The sequence below is a fragment of the Mercenaria mercenaria genome, chromosome 10, assembly GCF_021730395.1.
Source record: "Mercenaria mercenaria strain notata chromosome 10, MADL_Memer_1, whole genome shotgun sequence".
In the NCBI taxonomy this organism is placed as follows: Eukaryota; Metazoa; Mollusca; class Bivalvia; order Venerida; family Veneridae; genus Mercenaria; species Mercenaria mercenaria.
In genome coordinates, this window is record NC_069370.1 from 19,562,979 (window position 1) to 19,583,292 (window position 20,314).

General features: G+C 34.2%; 2 protein-coding genes across 4 annotated transcripts in view; one reads left to right on the forward strand and one right to left on the reverse strand.

The window, feature by feature from the left end:
- Positions 1 to 427: 427 nt before the first annotated feature.
- LOC123559710 (uncharacterized) lies at positions 428 to 12,028 on the reverse strand. Of its 2 annotated transcripts, none has more exons than XM_045351747.2 (2): positions 11,915 to 12,028; positions 428 to 1,107 (listed from the first exon to the last, which is right to left on the reverse strand). In XM_045351747.2, exons 1-2 carry the CDS (start codon positions 11,915 to 11,917, stop codon positions 526 to 528), a joined length of 585 nt encoding a protein of 194 aa, XP_045207682.2. In that variant the 5' UTR covers positions 11,918 to 12,028; the 3' UTR covers positions 428 to 525. The 2 variants fall into 2 exon arrangements, with proteins under 2 accessions (XP_045207682.2, XP_045207681.2); XM_045351746.2 differs by lacking the exon at positions 11,915 to 12,028 and adding an exon at positions 2,146 to 2,294.
- The window catches only part of LOC123559708 (insulin-like growth factor-binding protein complex acid labile subunit), a 42,631-nt gene continuing 29,297 nt past the window's right edge, over positions 6,981 to 20,314 (forward strand). Inside the window, exons 1-2 of one of the 2 annotated variants that reach the window (XM_045351735.2) lie at positions 6,981 to 7,879; positions 18,936 to 19,356. The gene's annotated coding sequence lies outside the window, so the exon portion shown is untranslated. Of the gene's footprint in view, positions 7,880 to 12,216; positions 12,344 to 18,935; positions 19,357 to 20,314 lie in introns of those variants that run through there. The other variant, XM_045351736.2, reaches the window with a different exon arrangement.

A 20,314-nucleotide genomic window follows, 5' to 3' on the forward strand; every position in this document is an offset into this window, starting at 1 on the left:
TGTAGATTCAAATATTAATTAGTAATAATTGAACAAATAGGGCTAAACAAACTGTTACTTGTGTCTAGTATGAGGAGCCTTCAGATAGATTGCAAAGGGTTGTTAATCTGTCTTAATACTGTCGAGATTCCTGTGACATTAACACACATGAATCTTCATGTATATTGTATGATGTTAGTCTAGTTAGCAACTAGATAATTTTTTTACATTTTTGAATATTTTTCTTACTTTATATTTTTTCTGTTTAACTCTCTGGGCAAAATTACGAACAGGCTGTGATTATCTAAGTATGTTTTGAGAGGAAAAGGGGCATGATTAAACTAAATTTGACTAAATAGCCTCTTATTGGTGGGGAAGTAGGTCAGGTGAGCAATAAAGGACCTCCACAGCTCTCTTTCTGAGTAAAATAACAACAGAACAACATCCAGACTTTTTGTGTGACACTACAACTTCTTTGATTCTTTCACAAAAATAACAGCAACAGTCATTTGTTTTGAATTTGAGTTTAACAAAAAAAAATGCATTTCACAAAAATTTACTCCAATCAAAAGAATAGAATTTGTCATTTTTATTTTGGTCAGGTACAAAACCACCAAATTTGTTCTGTAGGGGAGCAAATGTTTCTGGAAATACTTTTATTATGGGTTTGCACTCACTGGCATCTGGATTAGCATCACAGATACATTTCCGGTAACATTTACGAAACACTTTCGTGCAGTTTTTCATACAAAGTTGATCCAATTTTCCCGATTCTTCTAAATCTAGATCCATCTCCTCAGAATACACTGAAGTTATTGTATCTTCTTCATATGATGTGGATCCTAAAAGACCGAAGGTAAAAAAGTACAGAAAACGAGACCATAACGATGGCTGGTTCTTGGCGAAATAAGTATTGTCGTCTGCTTCTGCTGCTGTTTCAGCTAGACTCTTTACGTTTGAATCACATCTGATAATCGAACAGGTGTAATAGTCATCTCCACAGCCAGCGTGACATTGAATGGTATCGATGGAGTATGAGCTAGGGTCGAACACAGACTTTGCGCGATACACAGCATCTTGTATCATGCCCTGAGCCAGACCCAGAGTCCATATACTGCAGAAAACACACTGTAAATGATAGAACAGTAACATATAAGACATATAAAAGCATTTTGCATCTAGATGTCAAAATACTTCTGCATCACCACCACTACTGCCTGGTAAAAATTAACAAAATGAAGAAAAACCCTAGCATCTAGCAAATTGATTGTTTTTATCTATCAGGATTATATCTGTTTTATTTACCATGACAAATAAACTTGAAATAAAGTTAGTATGGAATATGCAAAATATATGCAGGTGTCAGGGTAAAATATGTTTTCTAAAAATACATAATGTATCTGTTTTATTGTTAGGATAGTGCATGTTCTTTTGCAGAATGCCGAGGGACTGGTTTTGTGCATCAGTGTATCCTGAGGAGCTAGGCAGATGTAATGATCATGCATTAATGCTATTTTAGCATAAAACAAGCTAAAAGCTAAATTAAATAAATATTTTGCAATAATTTAGCTTGTTTTAATTATGGATTATAGGGCCAAAATGCACTTGCATTGTATTTTTCCACAGCTTGTGTATAAAAGATGTGTTAACAGCATATGATGGTTTCTTTGCTTTAGGTCTGTTTGTTACCACATGTTTATTCTCCTCTTCAAGCTCATTTAGAAGATGACAAAAATGGCAGTTTTATGGTAGAATTAGTGTTATAAAATCTATGCAAAGATTATAAATCATTCATTGATCTTGGCCATATGGAACATAGTGGGGTGATTGCATAAATTGATTCATAAAAAGGTAATAAGCAATCTATCACTGATTTTACAGTTAAAAAGCTCCAGTTGAAAAGCTACATTTCATTTGAATTACAAGTGAAAGCCATCATCTCTCAGTGTGAAGCAAGTTTAACACTGGCAATATGAATGTGTGTACTTTGCAGTTGATGGGACATGAAATTGCACTTATTACTTCAATTAGATGAAACATTAAAGTGGGCCATTTTAAACAGTAAGAAAATATTATGAAAATAAGTTGACCATTGTTTTTTGAAAATCCTTTAATTTTGTTAGTCATTGGATAACAAAGATGTTTGAAATATATAAGAACACTTACCAATGCTTTAACAATATCCGAAATTAACATTTCACAGATTTTAAGTTATAAGTACAAATCAATGTACTTCAGAATTTCTAAATGTACAACTAGATGGATGTATGTTAATAGGACAAATAGTCTTGAGATAAAATTGTTTTGAGAACTTGAACAGCTGTATGTTCATTTTATCAGTGCCGGTTATCTTCTATAAAATATATATTAATAACTTCGGGACATTTTATATAGTATTAATTAACAATAGAAAGAGCTGATGTATTTATCTGTCTGATTGATACATAGTCCAAATCGATGTGACCTTTATACTGATAAAAGGATATAGCCATCATATAGGCATATCCATTTTGGAAGAATGGGTCGAATGTATTATGAAGTCACATGTAATATAAAGTAATTTAAAGATTAGTGTATGTATATTGTTAAAGTGCACATCGTTTGAACATCGCCAATATTTTGTAAATATTACCACGTAATTATCACATTAATGGAGAGACGGTTTTTAATTCAAGTATACTGCTGTGTGAAGAAATGAAGTGGGCCTCATTCTATGGATTTTGGTTTTGTCACCTTACATAGGTGGACAACCTTCTCCTCAACCCACCAAAGAGATAAAAAGTATTCTACAGCTTGTTATATGTTCACCAAACTTTATTAGAATCTTATCTGTCTGTGCCTTGATTGATTTGGTTTAACTTGTTCTGCTTGAGAGTATTTAGGGTTCATTTAGGAAAAAAACCTTCAAACACTTCATCTCAAGAACCAGCTGTTAGATGTGTTCACCAAATTTGGTCAGAAATCCCCTTGCACGGAACTTTCTTAAGTTTGTTAAGTCCTGGTTTAAGATTATAAACATGAATTTGGAGACCAGTCTAAGACCTCCAGAATCTGATTGGTTGTTTCTGAGCACATTTTTGAAACTGACCAATGGCAAGGCTTCATTGCAAGACTGGTTTCCAGTCTCAGTTTTATAACCTTGAACCCAGATGAATAACTTGGGGCTATCTTTTAGACACTTGAAATGAAATTGATAAATTTGTGTGCTCAGCTGTGTCAGGACCTTGTTCTTTTTTATTACTAGTATGAAAAAAAAGTTATCTCCAAATTGAGAATAGTTCACAAGGCACATTTTTGAGAACAAACCATCAAATTGAATGATAAACAGCTTAGTATGAGAATAGAGTTGACATTACATCCAATACTTGTACCATGGCAGTGAAATTGATGGATAATGGTATTGCGTATTGCCTCATCAACATAGAAAATCTAGGGGCCCTCCATGACAGGGTGATTCAAGTCGCTGACTCTAAATCACTTCCCCACATGTCTGCTTGATCTGCCTTGCTCAGGTTGATTAATATGGAGTCCATGGTTTTGAGAAAGTTAGTGGTTCAAACTCAGGAGTCCCCCCTCTCCATTAATGAAATAATATCAGTAGGTTCACCTTGAGTGAGCTGTATATCACCATCTATTATTAAATCAATAAAACTTACAAACCATAGTCCACATACAAAATCATGGGTTCCTGCTGTTTCTTTTTACCTTAATGTAGCTGTAGTTATGAAAAAAAAGTTATTTTCTTGGCACTTTACACATGCCATTTTTTATCATTTTAAGCAAATCACAATTATTTAATTATTTTGTTCCACATTATTTTCAGCAGTTGCATGCATTGCTACTATAACCAAAAAAAAAAAAAAAAAGGAAAAAAAAAGATCATTACTTCACATTACTGTATCAGCTAGTTTGAAATAAGGGAGCCTTTATCATCCATAAAGCCGTTCTTTATGGTACAGTTAAAATCAGATTTTCTCGTAGACTGGAGACAAGCTGACATGTTACGACAGATTATCAAAACTTTTGATCCGATTTTCAAGTATCAAGGACCGATTACAGGTTACATAGAGTTTGTTTATATAACTTTGCTTTATAGATTTATTGATCCAATTGATTTAAGTTGAAATCCTATTATTGTACGATGATTGCACTTTGTGCACATAAACCTGAGAGTCTATCATAACAATTTCCCTGGATTTTATTTCTTTTTAATCTTTTTGCGTGTCTGTATTCTTAAAGGGGCCTGCTTCCATACCAAGATTCGCCAACTGATTAGAGGAAAGATAAAAGATTACGTTTGCAGACATACCTAGAGCTATCACCACTAAATGCAATTTCAAGGTATTATTAATATTGACCAGTTAATGATACATTTAAGAATGTAAAAAAGACCTGAAGAAAATAGTGCTAAAATTATAAATTTAGATCATGGTGAAATCTTGTATATAATGTAGTGTATGTGGGTTTTTTAGCCCACCATCATCAGATGGTGGGCTATTAAAATCACTCTGCGTCCGTGGTCCGTCCGGTCCGTCCGTCCGTCCGTCCGTTAACAATTTCTCGTTATCGCATCTCCTCAGAAACTACTGGGGGGATTTTGACCAAACTTTGTCAGAATGATGTATTGGTACCCTAGTTGTGTCCCCCGGAAAATCAGACTGGTTCAACAATTTATGAGTGAGTTATGGCCCTTTGTTTATTTCTATAATTTACATAGATTTATATAGGGAAAAACTTTGAAAACCTTCTTGTCCAAAACCACAGAGCCTAGGGCTTTGATATTTGGTATGAAGCATTATCTAGTGGTCCTCTACCAAGATGATTCAAATTATTTCTCTGGGGTCAAATATGGCCCCGCCCTGGGGGTCACATGGTTTATATAGACTTATATAGGGAAAAGCTTTGAAAACCCTCTTGTCCAAAACCACAGGGCCTAGGGCTTTGATATTTTGTATGTGACATCATCTAGTGGTCTTCAACTAAGATCGTTCAAATTATACCCCTAGGGTCAAATATGGCCCCACCCTGGGGGTCATATGGTTTACATAGACTTATATAGGGAAAAACTTTGAAAATCTTCTTGTCCAAACCACAAAGCCTAGGGCTTTGATACTTGTAATGTAGCATCATCTAGTGGTTCTCTACCAAGTTTGTTCAAATTATCCCCCTAGGGTCAAATATGGCCCCGCCCCGTGGGTCACATGGTTCAAATAGACTTATATAGGGAAAAGCTTTTAAAATCTTCTTGTCAATAACTACAACATTCAAATTTGGACCACATGTATATTTTTGAGTGGCAAGATGAACCTTGACATGAGTTGACCTTGATTTTGACCTAGTGACCTACTTTCACATTTCTGTAGCTACAACCTTCAAATTTGGACCACATGCATAGTTTTGTGCACTTGAAAAAACTTTGACCTTGATTTTGACCTAGTGACCTACTTTCACATTTTTGAAGGTACAGGTATCAAATTTGGACCATATGCATAGTTCCGTGTTTCAAAATGAAATTTGACATTGATTTTGACCTAGTGACCTACTTTCACATTTTTGAAGGTACAGTCTTCAAATTTGGACCACATGCATAGTTTTGTGTTCCGAAATTAAATTTGACCATGATTTTGACCCAGTGACCTACTTTCCATTTCTCAAGCTACAGCCTTCAAATTTGGACCACATGCATGGTTTTATGTACCGAAACAAACTTTGACCTTTACATTGACCTAGTGACCTACTTTCACATTTTTGAAGGTACAAGCTTCAAATTTGGACCACATGCATAGTTCTGTATTCTGAAATAAAATTTGACCTTGATTTTGACCTAGTGACCTACTTTCACATTTCTCAAGCTACAGCCTTCAAATTTGGACCACATGCATATTTTTGTGTACGGAAATGAACTTTGACCTTAAGATTGACCTAGTGACCTACTTTCACATTTCTGTAGCTACAGGCCTTAAATTTAGACCACTTGCATAGGATTGTGTACCGAAACAAACTTTGACCTTGACATTGACCTAGTGACCTACTTTCACATTTTTGAAGGTACAGGCTTCAGATTTGGACCACATGCATAGATTTGTGTTCTGAAGTGAAATTTGACCCTTGATTTTGACCTAGTGACCTACTTACACATTTCTCAAGCTAAGCCTTCAAATTCGGACCACTTGCATAGTTTTGTGTACCGAATTAAACTTTGACCTTAAGATTGATCTAGTGACCTACTTTCACATTTCTCGAGCTACAGCTTTCGAGTTTGGACCACATGCACAGTGTTGTGTACGGAAATGAAATTTGACCTTGAGCTAGTCAGTAAGTCTTGAAATTTGGAACACTCAAAAATGGCACTTGGTGGGCGCCAAGATCACTCTGTGATCTCTTGTTTAATAATGAAATAGTCTTCCCTGCTTGAAAAATTAACTTTTATAACTGTTGCAATTTTGCATATGTCACTTCAGTTAATACAGTCAAACCTGTATTAAACAGCCAGTCAAAGGTAGCAACACAAGCTGGCTGCTTATGGCAGGTGATTACTTAAGACAAGCTGAAATGAGTTAAGCAAGTTAGCTGACTGACTTATTAATTAAGGCAAGTGATTACTTAATGCATGTGGAAACTAAGGCAGTTTTATGGATGTTTGTCAGTCAATAAATACCAAAAGAAATTTTTCAATCAATTATTGATGTCTGCAGATAGGGTTATGGGGGTGAATGATAAAATTTATTATAGTAAGACATGCCAGGAGAAAATCAACATAGTGGGTTTGCGACCAGCATGGATCCAGACCAGCCTGCGCATCCCCGCAGTCTGGTCAGGATCCATGCTGTTCGCTAACAGTTTCTCTAATGGCAATAGACTTCAAAAGCGAACAGCATGGATCCTGACCAGACTGCGCAGATGCGCAGGCTGGTCTGGATCCATGCTGGTCGCAAACCCACTATGTTGGTTTTCTCATGGCACAGCTCATATAAACTGTAAATAAATGTGTTCTGATGGGTAGATTGGCTCATCAATGCACAAAATACCACATGAACTATTTCTGATAAAATTACTTTTTAAAACTTGCCATTGGGAATTGATATATAATATTGAAAAGATTTCACTTTGGTATTGAAAAACTGTGCCTAAAATTACAATATTGCACAGTTGTGTCCAAACTAGCCGATGGGACTGAATATATGATGTTAAAAAGATTTTGATTTGGTATGGAAAAACTGTACATAAAAATTGCTATATTGCGCAGTTATTAAAAGTAGATGAACATGCAAGATTCATTTATATGCCGAAACTACTGCATCTGTCAATATCAATATTTCTGGTGTACGTCACATCATATTGCACACCTGATAAGTCCGTAATGGTATTTATTATGCAACATGTGTCTAGATTTAGGGATCTATATTTTGTATCTGTATATTTACTTGTGTATTACATCTGCCCAAATATTTGATCATAATTAGCGTATCAGTATGCAATTCATGTAAAATGCATTCACTCTAATAGTTGGGGGTATATTTGAATAGGACTACCTTTTATAGTTTGTAAGATAAGCACAGGTATAAAATGTCTTGGCCAATCGAAAACTAAACGTTGAGAAAGTACCGAATATTGGATCAGGTTATACGAGACAGTCGAGACAGTCGTTCTGACCTGACTATTTAACTGTTATTTATCACAGAATAGTGTCGAATGTTGAATGAATGAACGGATTTAACCAAAATATTTTGACAACAGTAAAGGGTGTCGTTTTATCAAGGTGTTATATTGTTGTGACATGAATAATACACGGCTGTATTTTCTTGCAGTCTGTGTTGTAACTTTGCACATTTTGAATAGAAAGTGAATTATCTGCGAAAAGATGTGTACTTAAGGAGTTTATTCAGATAGCAATACTTTGGTAAGCCATTTTGATACTTTTTTTTATCTCAAGTGTCTTGACCAAATTTGACAGGGAGGTAGGAGTCTGTAGTGGTGATTTTGTCCTATGATTAGAGAAAAATAGCAGAAGTAATTTTGGGATATAGATTGAGAAATGTTATAACAGGGAAATTGATCTAAACCAGCTGTTTACATATCTTCTATGTTAAAGGATATATTTTTTTTTAATAGTGTATGCTTGAGTTTGGAGTTACTTTTACCAGTTTTTTTCCTTTCAAATGCAAGTACTTTATAAAAATAATTATATAGAGAAGAGTCTTTCTGTCTCTGTAACATTGCACGAGTTAAATTAAAACCATTCTGAAATAATCGTTATGTACATCATTCAAGTAATTTCCATATTTATAGTATACTGTAGAGTAGATTTTTTTTTTCATTTTATTTTGTGATTCGACAATGGCATGTTGGCATTTTTTTAAAAATGTTTTTTGCTTTTGGAGAGCATAATTATGCTATTTCAAAATGTGTATGTGTTTGTGTAGCATATTATGAATGAATGTTGCAATTATTTGAATATGTTGAAATAAAAAAAGAAAATTTTCAATACATAGGCTTACACATAAAAGTTTGTTTTGTTTGTTTGTTTTGGGTTTAACGCCGTTTTTCAACAGTATTTCAGTCATGTAACGGCGGGCAGTTAACCTAACCAGTGTTCCTGGATTCTGTACCAGTACAAACCTGTTCTCCGCAAGTAACTGCCAACTTCCCCACATGAATCAGAGGTGGAGGACTAATGATTTCAGACACAATGTCGTTTATCAAATAGTCACGGAGAACATACGCCCCGCCCGAGGATCGAACTCACGACCCCGCGATCCGTAGACCAACGCTCTTACCTACTGAGCTAAGCGGGCGGGCTTACACATAAAAGTGTAATTTTCTAAGAGAACTTAAAATGAAGAAAATACTGATAACTTGTTTATATTCACTTATTTTTGCTTATATTCATGAAAAAACTGACTCATGAATATAAGCTAAAATTAAGGTTTAGCAGTATATCACAAAACAACAGATTTTTTTAGCGAATGAACAGCATCTTGACACACAACTTATCTGTCTAATACATGTTTTACTGTTCTGTCCCATGGAGTTGGATACTTAAAATATTCTAAATGAGTTGTCCCCCTTTAAATAAGAATGCCATTTGTAAAGAAATAAATGTAAACAATTGTCAAAACGATGTTTTACCTAATTATGTAAAGTTTAAACACTCACACAATGTTGCAAATGCATCAAAACGAAGACATGTAACAGCTTTTTAAAAATGGTGAGTTTTTAAAGGCGCTGGACTGTCCAGAAGTGTGGCCCCTTCAAGTATTCCATTTCCGGAATTCAATACATATATGAATAAATTGACAATGGTTTTGTACAATAATATAAATGTTTTATATGCTGTTATATTTTCATGTAAAACAATGCTTTCTTTCAATGATTTGATGACGTTTGAACTTTTTTTCTCCAAAGCATGGACCTATACCTTAAACAAATGTGAAATTTTCAGATCTACGGTACTACATGTGGGGAAGTTGTCCTTTACCAGGTAGCAAAGACTGAGCTAAGAAACGGAAATTCACATTTTGCATAAAAAATAATGCGGCATCGTGGGAGATTATCTAATTTTTTAAGCATCATGCACTTGAAGTGTCGGTGCTTAAGATGACACAAAGTGCATGACAAGGTATTTTGCTATTAAAGTGTCTAAAACATATTTATTAGTTCTTGGTGACCTTCAAATGTAAACAAAGGTTTTTATGCAATACATATAATGGTTCCAGCTATATAAGTATTGAAGAACATATGTAATTACTTGAAGTGTTTTAAGAAGGTCTTACGCATATGATGTCTTCCATTCTCTGGTATATTAAGTTTGTAAGTCACATACCTTTTTTTTTGCAAAATATGTGATACCATAAAAAAAATGTAATGTAAATATATATTATATATCATTTCTCTATATTAAGGTCTTCAGCATAAAATATTTTTGCACAGAATTATTTGCAGAATTAATGTGGACACGATTGATTCTGCCTTTGCAGATCAAGATCAGCCTGCACTGTTTGCCATTCAGTCAGTATCTTTTTGGTAATTAAGCATCCCTTTTAAACAGATAATGGTATGTACAAATTGAAAGCTGGACAAGTTCATTACAGAAATTTAGCAGGGTAAGGGTTAATCTGGTAAAATGTAAGGAAAAAAATGTTTTGATGTATTGATGTAAAAGCATACCAGCTATTAATGTAGTTAAAAGTGTTAGTAAATAAGGAGAAAATAAAGTGATAAGTATTTTATCTGATAATTGTATGATGTTGATAAAAATCTAAATTGATGCCGATGGAGTTACTTTGTATGGTCTTGTTTTGGTATCCAGTAGTTCAATTAATACCCCACACAGTATACTATTAAGTTTGGACACAAATCACTGGTAAGATTAAAGGTTTATATTTTTAATATGTACCATTATATTCCTTAACAATGGATAATGGAATAGATAGATTAGGGGGTGAATTCACTTGCTTTTTAGGCTATCATAATATCACATGACTTTTATTCTAATCATTTTATCAGTCTAAAGCAACATTTTACTGTGTTTCTTCAATGTAATAGACGGGAGACAATCAAAATCCCCTTGATCAAAATCCCCTTCACTGAAAAATGACAGGGTGTTACAAAATCCCCTTCATACTTTTGCAAGGGGTATCATAATCCCCTCTGTGATTTTTACTTATTTCATCAAGTTCAAATACAACTATATACAACTTAAAAGTCTATTGCATGAAGCATGTAAATACAATGCCTTTAGCAAACATAATATAATTTAGAGCACTGATATCTATATATCTATAATGTTAATCACAGAGGGGATTATGATAACTCCTGCAAATGTGTGAAGGGGATTTTGTAACACGCAGTCATTTTTCAGTGGAGGGGATTTTGATCAAGGGGATTTTGATATACACTCGTAATAGACAACTAATGACAATTTGCAAATTATATTTATAATATCCGAATAAGATTTCGGAATTCTCTGTTTTTTACAGAAAGCAAAATATGCATTTAGCTACATTTTCATCTGAAGAATGAATTGTTTAACCAGAATATGCCTAATGATAATATATAATCACATGGAAATTACGGGCTCAGATACTTTATTAACCTTTACCATGCTAAATTTCTAAAATGGACTGATCCATCATGTAATTTGGGGAGTATTATTTATTATTTAGAGCGGTGTTCACTGAACATGTACTGACTGAATAGCGAACAGTGCAGACCATGATCAGCCTGCACGGATGTGCAGGTTGATCTTGGTCTGCACTGGTTGCAAAGGCAAAATCACTTTTTGACAGCAAGCTAAAGGTTAATACAGCAGACAATAAAAAAGTAATTTCAATACTTTTACATGTATGTGTACATGATTGTAGCAAATCTGTCTGCATATTGATAGACATTTTGCTTAAAATTGTCTGATAGACTTCAAATTGTTTGATACACAAAATTATAATGTATTATGTTTAAAACTTTTGATTTAAGGATTTACATGTGACAGGCTTAATTGTGTGCAGATTGTGAATGATGGTCTAAATTTTGAGACTTTGAATAGAGAGTAAAGTGCAACATGTCTTTTTTTAAACCGTAACCTTACAGATCATGTTTTATGCATAAAAAACATCTCAATAAAACTCATATAATTATATCATTTTCTTATTTATAAGGTTTATTATATAGTATCTACAATTTCTGTTTATTTTGTCGCCTTAATTTCTGTGTTTTGAGACACGATTATTTTCTTATGATTTTTTATTGCTTACATTTTAGATCAGTTTTCAAATATCAGATACAAAAATGTTCTATCACAATAAAACCTATCAGACTTTTGTATATTGACATAATGTATGCCTAATTGCCAGGAAAAAGGTGACACGAGTTACAACAATAAATTTATTATTATTTCGACTGATAACGGTCGATCAACGAAAGCAGATAAAGTGCTTACCATTGTTTAAAGAAGGCATGCCACTGTTGACAATTGATCAGGTTACCAGCCTTAAGGAATGTTGATTCATTTCGCACTGTATTGGCGTAATTTACACCTGATATGAACGATATTTACAAAGTTGTTTATAAAATATTTATTAATATGATATCATCAGATGTACAATAAAATCGTCCAAGCTTTGCATCTTGACGATTATTGCGTTTATTGTCTTCTTTGTACACCAAGTATAATAAAAATAGCTAAATGTGTCTAAAGTAATGGAAGTTGACTGTAGGATATTTATTTTCCATATATCATCTATGCATGAGTGTAATTAATTAAATATTCATCTTTGTTATGGCTTTTTAACTGGGAGGACATTATTGAAGTATAAACTACCCATGTATGCTGTTGGAAGTGTAAGCATTTTTGTACATTGATCATCAGGTAATTTTAATAACTTCTCTTTCATGTACATCAGATGATTTTTACTGATATCAAATTGATGAATTTTAAGGAGTTAAACATTTTCCATTTATAAGGTAAATTTATAAGTGAATGTTAAATGATCTTGATCTGTTATGTATGCTGTTTTGACAGGAAAATGAGTTTTGAGTATATGATCCTTTGCTTTTTGCATTAGAAAATGAATTACATAAGCATATGGTTTCACACAGTGAATCTCAACGGGTTATCATAAGCCTGTGTCTTTGTATTCAACAAATTATAATTTACATAAGCATGTTTTTGCACTCAGCAGTTAATAATGTACATAAGCATGTGTCTTTGCATTCAACTGTTTATAATTTACATAAGCCTGTGTCTGTGCACACTCAGCAGTTTATAATGTACATAAGCATATGTCTTTGCACTCAGCAGTTTATAATGTAAATAAGCTTTGCATTCAGCTGTTTATAATGTACATAAGCCTGTGTCTTTGCAATTAATCGTTTAAAATGGACACAAATGTATTCTTTGCACTTTATGTTTAGGATTTATATAAGCCTATGTTTCTGACTGGTATACAAACCTATTTCTTTGCACTCAACAGGGTATGATGATCATAAGCTCAACAGTTTAGGATGTTAAGTATGTACATAAGCTAATGTCTTTGCAAGTTCAACTGTGTAATATGTACATAAAAACATATGTCACTTACCAGGTTGTGATGTACATAAAATGTTCCTGCAACATATTGGTTATCCTCTGCATAGGCTGTTTATGTTTTTGTAATGCTGTGCATAACCTTATGACTTTCCTCTAAAAGGATTATGGTACATTATTAATTTATTTTTTGTTATCATGATAGAAATGCATTTGAGCCAAATATTATTTTGAAAATGATACGTTTGTACACTAAAAAGAACTACAGCTGAACTTCGTTTGCTCAAACTCTATGGGACTGGCAAACTTTGTTCAAGTTAATTTAGTTCGAGCCATCATACAATATACATTATACAGAGATTTTGCCAGGGCTGTGATGATGAGTTCTGGTGAAGGGTGGGTTGGAATTATCCGAGTTCGAACTAACAAAGTTTAACTGAGCCGTGCCATGAGAAAACCAACATAGTGGGTGTGCGACCAGCATGGATCCAGACCAGCCTGCGCATCCGCGCAGTCTGGTCAGGATCCATGCTGTTCACTTTCAAAGCCTATTGGGATTAGAGAAACTGTTAGCGAACAGCATGGATCCTGACCAGACTGCGCGGATGCGCAGGCTGGTCTGGATCCATGCTGGTTGCAAAGCCACTATGTTGGTTTTCTCATGGCACCGCTCAACTGTATTTGAGTTTGTTTATATCTGTCACTGTGGTACTTAATTGTATTAAATATTCATGGGCACAGGATTTATTTCATCTATGCACTTAACAATAATTGGCTGGAAACAAAAAATGAATATATCAAACTGTATCATTATAACTTACAATTGCATTAATTGATAGGATTGAATTATTAAATTCAGGATTGTGCTGTGTATGGAGGAAACTGACGTTTTAAGGGAATATGTACAAAATCCCCCCACTCCTCAAAACAAAATACCCTCTGCTCAGACCACCATCCCCCATTTATTTCTCTCTCACACTCCTCCCCACTTCTATTCCTTCAGTTAGTTCCAAATTTCAAATTTCACTAGTCTCTGTTAAAAACTGATAATAATCATCTTAACTCTCTTTTATAATTTCTGTTTATAGTTTTTAGAGCTATTATTTAACAAAATCGAAAGGGAGATTTGGTCCACATTGGACAAATTGAGCCGGGGCAGGGTTGGATTGGGATTTTGTGCATGGTGGATTTTGTCCTACCATCGATTTTAAGCATTTGATATGTAAAAATGTGTCTTTATCAAAGAGAGAAAATCTTCATAAAGTGTATTTTTAAAGCTCTAGTAATGTAGAACTGGTAGAATACAGTTTTGCTACTTTACTCCTAGTAAACTTTAGCTAAATATTCTCATGATAATTATGTTAAAAATGTATATGAGCCGTGCCATGGGAAAACCAACATAGTGGGTGTGCGACCAGCATGGATCCAGACCAGCCTGCGCATCTGCGCAGTCTGGTCAGGATCCATGCTGTTCGCTAACAGTTTCTCCAATTCCAATAGGCTTTAAAAGCGAACAGCATGGAGCCTGACCAGACTGCGCGGATGCACAGGCTGGTCTGGATCCATGCTGGTCGCAAACGCACCATGTTGGTTTTCTCATGGCGCGGCTCATATATTTTTTAAAACGAATATGCTCAACCTACCGCAAAAATTTTTTGCTTGATGCCTTTATTCCATGATTACAGTGATATCTCAACATCTATGATTAGTGTCGGATATCAATCAACCTTTAACAAGGCCTGTCCGGCAACAATCGGTGTCGGTTTCACTAATACGTCTCCGAAGGTTAAAGTTATTTATCAGCGTGGTAATTTTGGTGATTCACTTTCATAAAAATGTCCTTGTTTGATTTTTATCCTTTTACGGCGGCGTGACATTGTATAAGGAGGTATAAATGACTGGTATGGGGAGGTGAAAATCACCGATTGTTTGATACGATATCGAAGAAAATGGCAGCGATACCTTAACGTCTTTAAAAAAACACTGCTTTTTTTCTTTTTGGACAGCTGTTAAAGCGTATTCTTTTATTATTGATATATAGATGGACTTTTAAATTTGTCTGTTTACATTTAAATTAAAATCATAACTTAGAAATTTGACAGATTATTATCTAATATGCCTATATTTCGCCTTAAGTAATGTAAAGTCCTTTTTTCTCCATGTTGAATTACACGAAGAAGTACCCCTAAGTGTTTGATTAATGACAAAGAAAACAAAACTCTCAGAAGTTAGAGTATTTGGCAATACAATTTGTAAATGAATTTTAATGGATCAATATTTATTTGAAATGCAGTTTTAGATTTTTACCCAAAAAAAATGCTCGTTTAAAAGTCTAGCTTTCACAATGCCCAAGGGTGTTTGTTTAAAATGTTTGAACAACTTCGGAAATTAATTCAAATAAACTTTTTATGATGTTTTACTATCACCTCAAGCCTACTTCGGTTGTGTTTTATATCTTGTTTTATGGTGTTGATTTCCTTCTATGTACCCACACACAGACATCCCCGAAACAATACTGGTTCCCTAACTGGTTCCCTTCAGCTATGTTTTAATGGCTCATAAAACAGGCTCAGTTTGACAACATTTGGCCAAGAGAATGAAACCTTTTGATGTTCCTGATTAAAATAAAAGTAATTTGGAACGGAGACACAAGATCAAAAAAAGTTTGATTGTTCCTTGACAAAGGAATTCAACGGTCATAACATTTAAATGCATCGGAGCATATGATACAGTTTGTTTCGGGCATGAACTAAAAATGTTCTTGGGTTAGCTGATCAGACTTAATTTGCACGGTCCTCCCAGCGTCACGGAGACGTGTGGAGTCATACCTGAGGTTTTTGATGGATTAATTAAATACAATCTTGTATTGATCGCATTTGGATTTGTTCTGCTTTGAAAGAACTGGCATTAGACAGATTTGGAATTTCATAAAAAACAGGTGACCTTTTTTTAAAGAAATATTTTTTAATCATAAGTGTTGTTTTATTATATGAAGAATGCTACTGGACATTAAACTTGTTTTTCGTTTACATTTTTATTGAAGTTTCTCTTGGTGAATAGAGATCTATTACACTCTGTTAAATGCATTAATTATTACAAGGATTTGAATATCAGTGTCAGTTTACATCCTTGTTTATTATTTCCTATTTATTTTGGTGTAGTTTGGAGGAAAAGACAACAAAAATACTCTGCTTGCACATTATGTTATACAGTTGTATATATTCTGCAATATTATGTGAATTATCTAAGATATATTTCATGTTGCTTCATTTTTTGGTTTCTTCAATCTAGCTACAGTATGATTCACTTTGTGTGTTAAAAGAAAACAGAGGTAATTTATTTCTTCAAGTACTCTTTGAAAAAGATTTAAGATAATTTTTTTCATCAATGCAAACTGAAAAACAAGTAAGTGGCATGTAATGAAATAACTAATGTTCAAAAGGGCATAACTGTGGCATTTTATCAAAGTTTATTTCCAAAAAAAAATTGAATGTTATATATTATTGCAAATTTCTTGCTATGTCCTTATAATTAATATAGAGGGCTTGTTAGGAATCATTGGACTTAATTACCAGCATATTTTTAGAAAGAAGTTATTATTTCTGTTGTTTCTATGTGAGATATATTGCTTCTTCAATTATAACTTATAGCAATTGGTCCGTCTGCTTAACACAATAGGGAGAGTGCAGTTGTACAGACCTTTGGGTCGTGAGTTGGATAACTAGGCAAGGCATTTGTTCTCTGTGAAGATTTGACCGATTGCATTGTGTTTGAGTCAGTTGTCCTCCAATTCTGGTTAGCAACTGGTAAGAAGTGATGCAGAATCCAGGAAGACTGGTTGCTGTTACATAACTGAAATACTAAACCCAAAACAAACAAACAAAATGGTCATCATTATAAAAACTACACGGATTTCCATTTGACCGAAACTGCCTCTTAAATGTTACAACGCTTTAGAGTTAAGCTGGTGTTTGCACCTGGCCATTTATTTTCACTTAAAAGCGTCGCTAAACCATATCAAACAAGAGATTTTGTCGTAATGTTTGGTCAAGCTTGTTTTCTTTACAAACAAGTTGGCCTTTTATCTATGTTATGGCTGGAGAGCCACCCGCAATTCCCGCAGCTTTATATGTTAGTGATACCACGGCAAAACATTGTCGAGATACAAGTGTTTAAACTTTCATCAGTGACAGCCGGTAGCTGTAATGGCTTTGTTATGTTTGTTCAAACATTTAGCGTGGAAAGTTTGCAGGACTTTCTGTGTCAACTTTTACTCCCGAAAGAAATCCTACCATTAAAAAGCAGACGAAATTGCTGTTAAAATGTTTCGGGATATAGGTTGTTAATCTGTTAGCTTGGAATGCATTATAAAATTTTTTAGTTTGTTTTAAAGTATACTTTCACAAGTACCCTGTTATGTATTTTAGAAAAACATAATGATAATAATAAAATAGATAAAAGATTGTTAGGGTGAGAGCAAAAATGGTGTAAGTGAAAATAGAGAAAGAAGCACTTAAAACTGCTCTGCTGACACTCCATTCATATACTTTGAAGTGATCTGAATTTACAAACTGGCTTGTTGTTGGGTTTAACGTCGCACCGACACAGTTATAGGTCATATGGCGACTTTCCAGCTTTGATGGTGGAGGAAGACCCTAGGTGCCCCTCTGTGCATTATTTCATCACAAGCAGGCACCTGGGTAGAACCACCGACCTTCCGTAAGCCAGATGGATGGCTTCCTCACATGAAGAATTCAACCCCTCGAGTTGACTAAATATATTTAAACAGTATTTTCAATTTTCTTCTCTCCAATACTGAGTATTTGCCATTAAAAATTATGTCTGGCTAATTAATTGGGTTTGTTACCTCAATTAAGATTCAATTCATACCCACAATACCTTGTTGACTTTTTCATTTTATAACCATAATGCATTGTTGACTTTTTCGATTTACACCCATAATGCATTGTTGAATTTGATGTTGAACTGTATACTAGTAGGCATATTTTTGATTGATCTTGGGTGAGTATTGATGTAAGATCAATACACCAATCAAAGAAGGTATTCAGGCATAGACTTTCTAATATTTACTTTGAAATATTTATTTCATTTTCCAATGTTTTGTTATATTGCTGTAGATGCTTATAAGATGTCAGTTGCACTCAGTGCCATTTCCACGACAATTTTAGTCATATAACTTATATTGGGTACTTTTGGATTTTTCGTTTGGAGTTAGGGGTTGTGGTTTTGGGGTGTGTGGACGGGTAGGGGGAGGGGGAATTACTCACAGTTCCATTGCCATGACTATTTTAGATATCAGGTACTTTTGAATTTTTCTTTTGGAGTTGGGGGTTGTGGTTTGGAGTCGGGGAAGGGGGGGGGGGGGGGGGGGGGGATGGGTGTGGGTGGTGGTGGTAGATGGAGTACATTTTCATTTTTTAATTTGAATATGTTTTTTCCCATACAGGAAAACAATGTGTTAAAGGCCAAGGAACACCTGACATTAAATATCACTGATTTCAGTTTCGATTAAAGCACGTTCATTGTAATACCAGCCTACGAATACAGACAACCTCTCACAAGAAATACCTTTATAGACATATGAGCCGTGCCATGAGAAAACCAACATAGTGGCTTTGCAACCAGCATGGATCCAGACCAGCCTGCGCATCTGCGCAGTCTGGTCAGGATCCATGCTGTTCGCATTCAAAGCCTATTGCAATTAGAGAAACCGTTAGCGAACAGCATGGATCCTGACCAGACTGCGCGGATGCGCAGGCTGGTCTGGATCTATGCTGGTCGCAAACCCACTATGTTGGTTTTCTCGTGGCGTGGCTCATATTAAAGTTTGAATGTAACTTATGAAGAGCTGAGTGACTTTTGTCTGAATGTCACACACTGTAATATTTAGATAGCGTCATTCTTTCTGTTTCAGAGAAATTCTATGGTCTGGAGCCAAGATCTGCTTTAAGAGGCTAATGGTACTAGATGCAAAGTGTTCACCTACAAAGTGTTCTCTAGAAATTCACTGATCACTTTTCTTGGAGTGTCTACATGCAACTTGATGTTGGTTTGAAATCTTGTTTTAACTTTTAAGAGAGCGATTGGCAGATTAGTTTAGATGTAATAAAAACAGACTAAATCTAAATAATTCACAAGAGCATTCAGGTGTGTTCAAGGGCTTATTATACAATTGATTGTCTGGATTAGTGTGCATTTCATGTGCAAATTTTAAAAGGCTGCTGGCACTGGATGTGAAGTGTTCCAGAATATCTACATGAGAAACTTATGCAGCTTGTTTCTCCATTTAAGATAGCATTAAGGAATTAATGGTACACAGAAGAAGAAAATACAAGGTAAATTTTTAGACTTTAAGATTTATAAAAGCCAGATGTAGGGTGTTAGACTCTTGATCCAGAGGTGGCGGGTTTTAATCCAAGAATGTGAGATCAGACTTTGACCATGGTTTCCAAAATTCCTTGCTAAGCATTAGTGCTAGTCAGTTATCATTCGAAATTTAAGATGCAAGTTGAGAAAGCTTTTTGTACAGTTTGTGTAAACTAATTGATTTAATTTAACCAAACTATGAATGAGCCTAAACGTAATTGAACATTTTACATGTTTTAGAGGACTCAAGTTTTACCTGCAAAGGTTAGAAAATTGCTGTTTATAAGAAATATGAACATCATGTATTCATTTAAAAAAGCTGACATAAAAGAGTAAAGAAGTTCATGCATGTAAGATTTAAGTTTTTATACTTTGACATGAAAAGGAAAAGAGAGTATTTGATATGACAGTTTATGGGCTTGATTTCTATGATATTTTTGAGATGTCTTGGCTGTAATTTGGCCTTTGATACCCTTAAAATGGGCCATTAATTTTTCCATAAAATTTAAAAACATTTGATTGACATCTTTTTATCTTCACAAAATCAAACAATGCTAGAAAGATTTTATCTTGAGATAAATAACCTGTAAAAGTTTTACAAAATCAAAAGATAATCAATTAGTGAAGGTAAAAATGGCCATCAAAAATTATTGCCGCAATGTCATTTACGTTTTATGGCTCAATTTAGTTTTGGGTGTATTTAAATGACTTATCTAGATTGAAATCACTTTTCAAATTTGGGCATATAATAGTGTCATAAAATTGCATTTCAATCAAATTGGTATGCTAAAGTTTAAAAAAATGCATTTTTGTGGTAAAAAAAAAACTTACATTTGTTTGAAATTATTTTGTAAATAAGACTCTAAACTTGTAAATGGAATAAATTAAAACTATAAAATATGGCTTTATTTTAAGTCATTTTGTAAA

Bases quoted from the DNA above. Each gene is read 5' to 3' on its own strand.
- LOC123559710 (XM_045351746.2), bottom strand. From the start codon at position 2,175: ATGTTAATTTCGGATATTGTTAAAGCATTG. The intron at 1,108-2,145 runs GTAAGTGTTCTT...TATCATTTACAG, and splicing joins CGGATATTGTTAAAGCATTG to TGTGTTTTCTGCAGTATATG.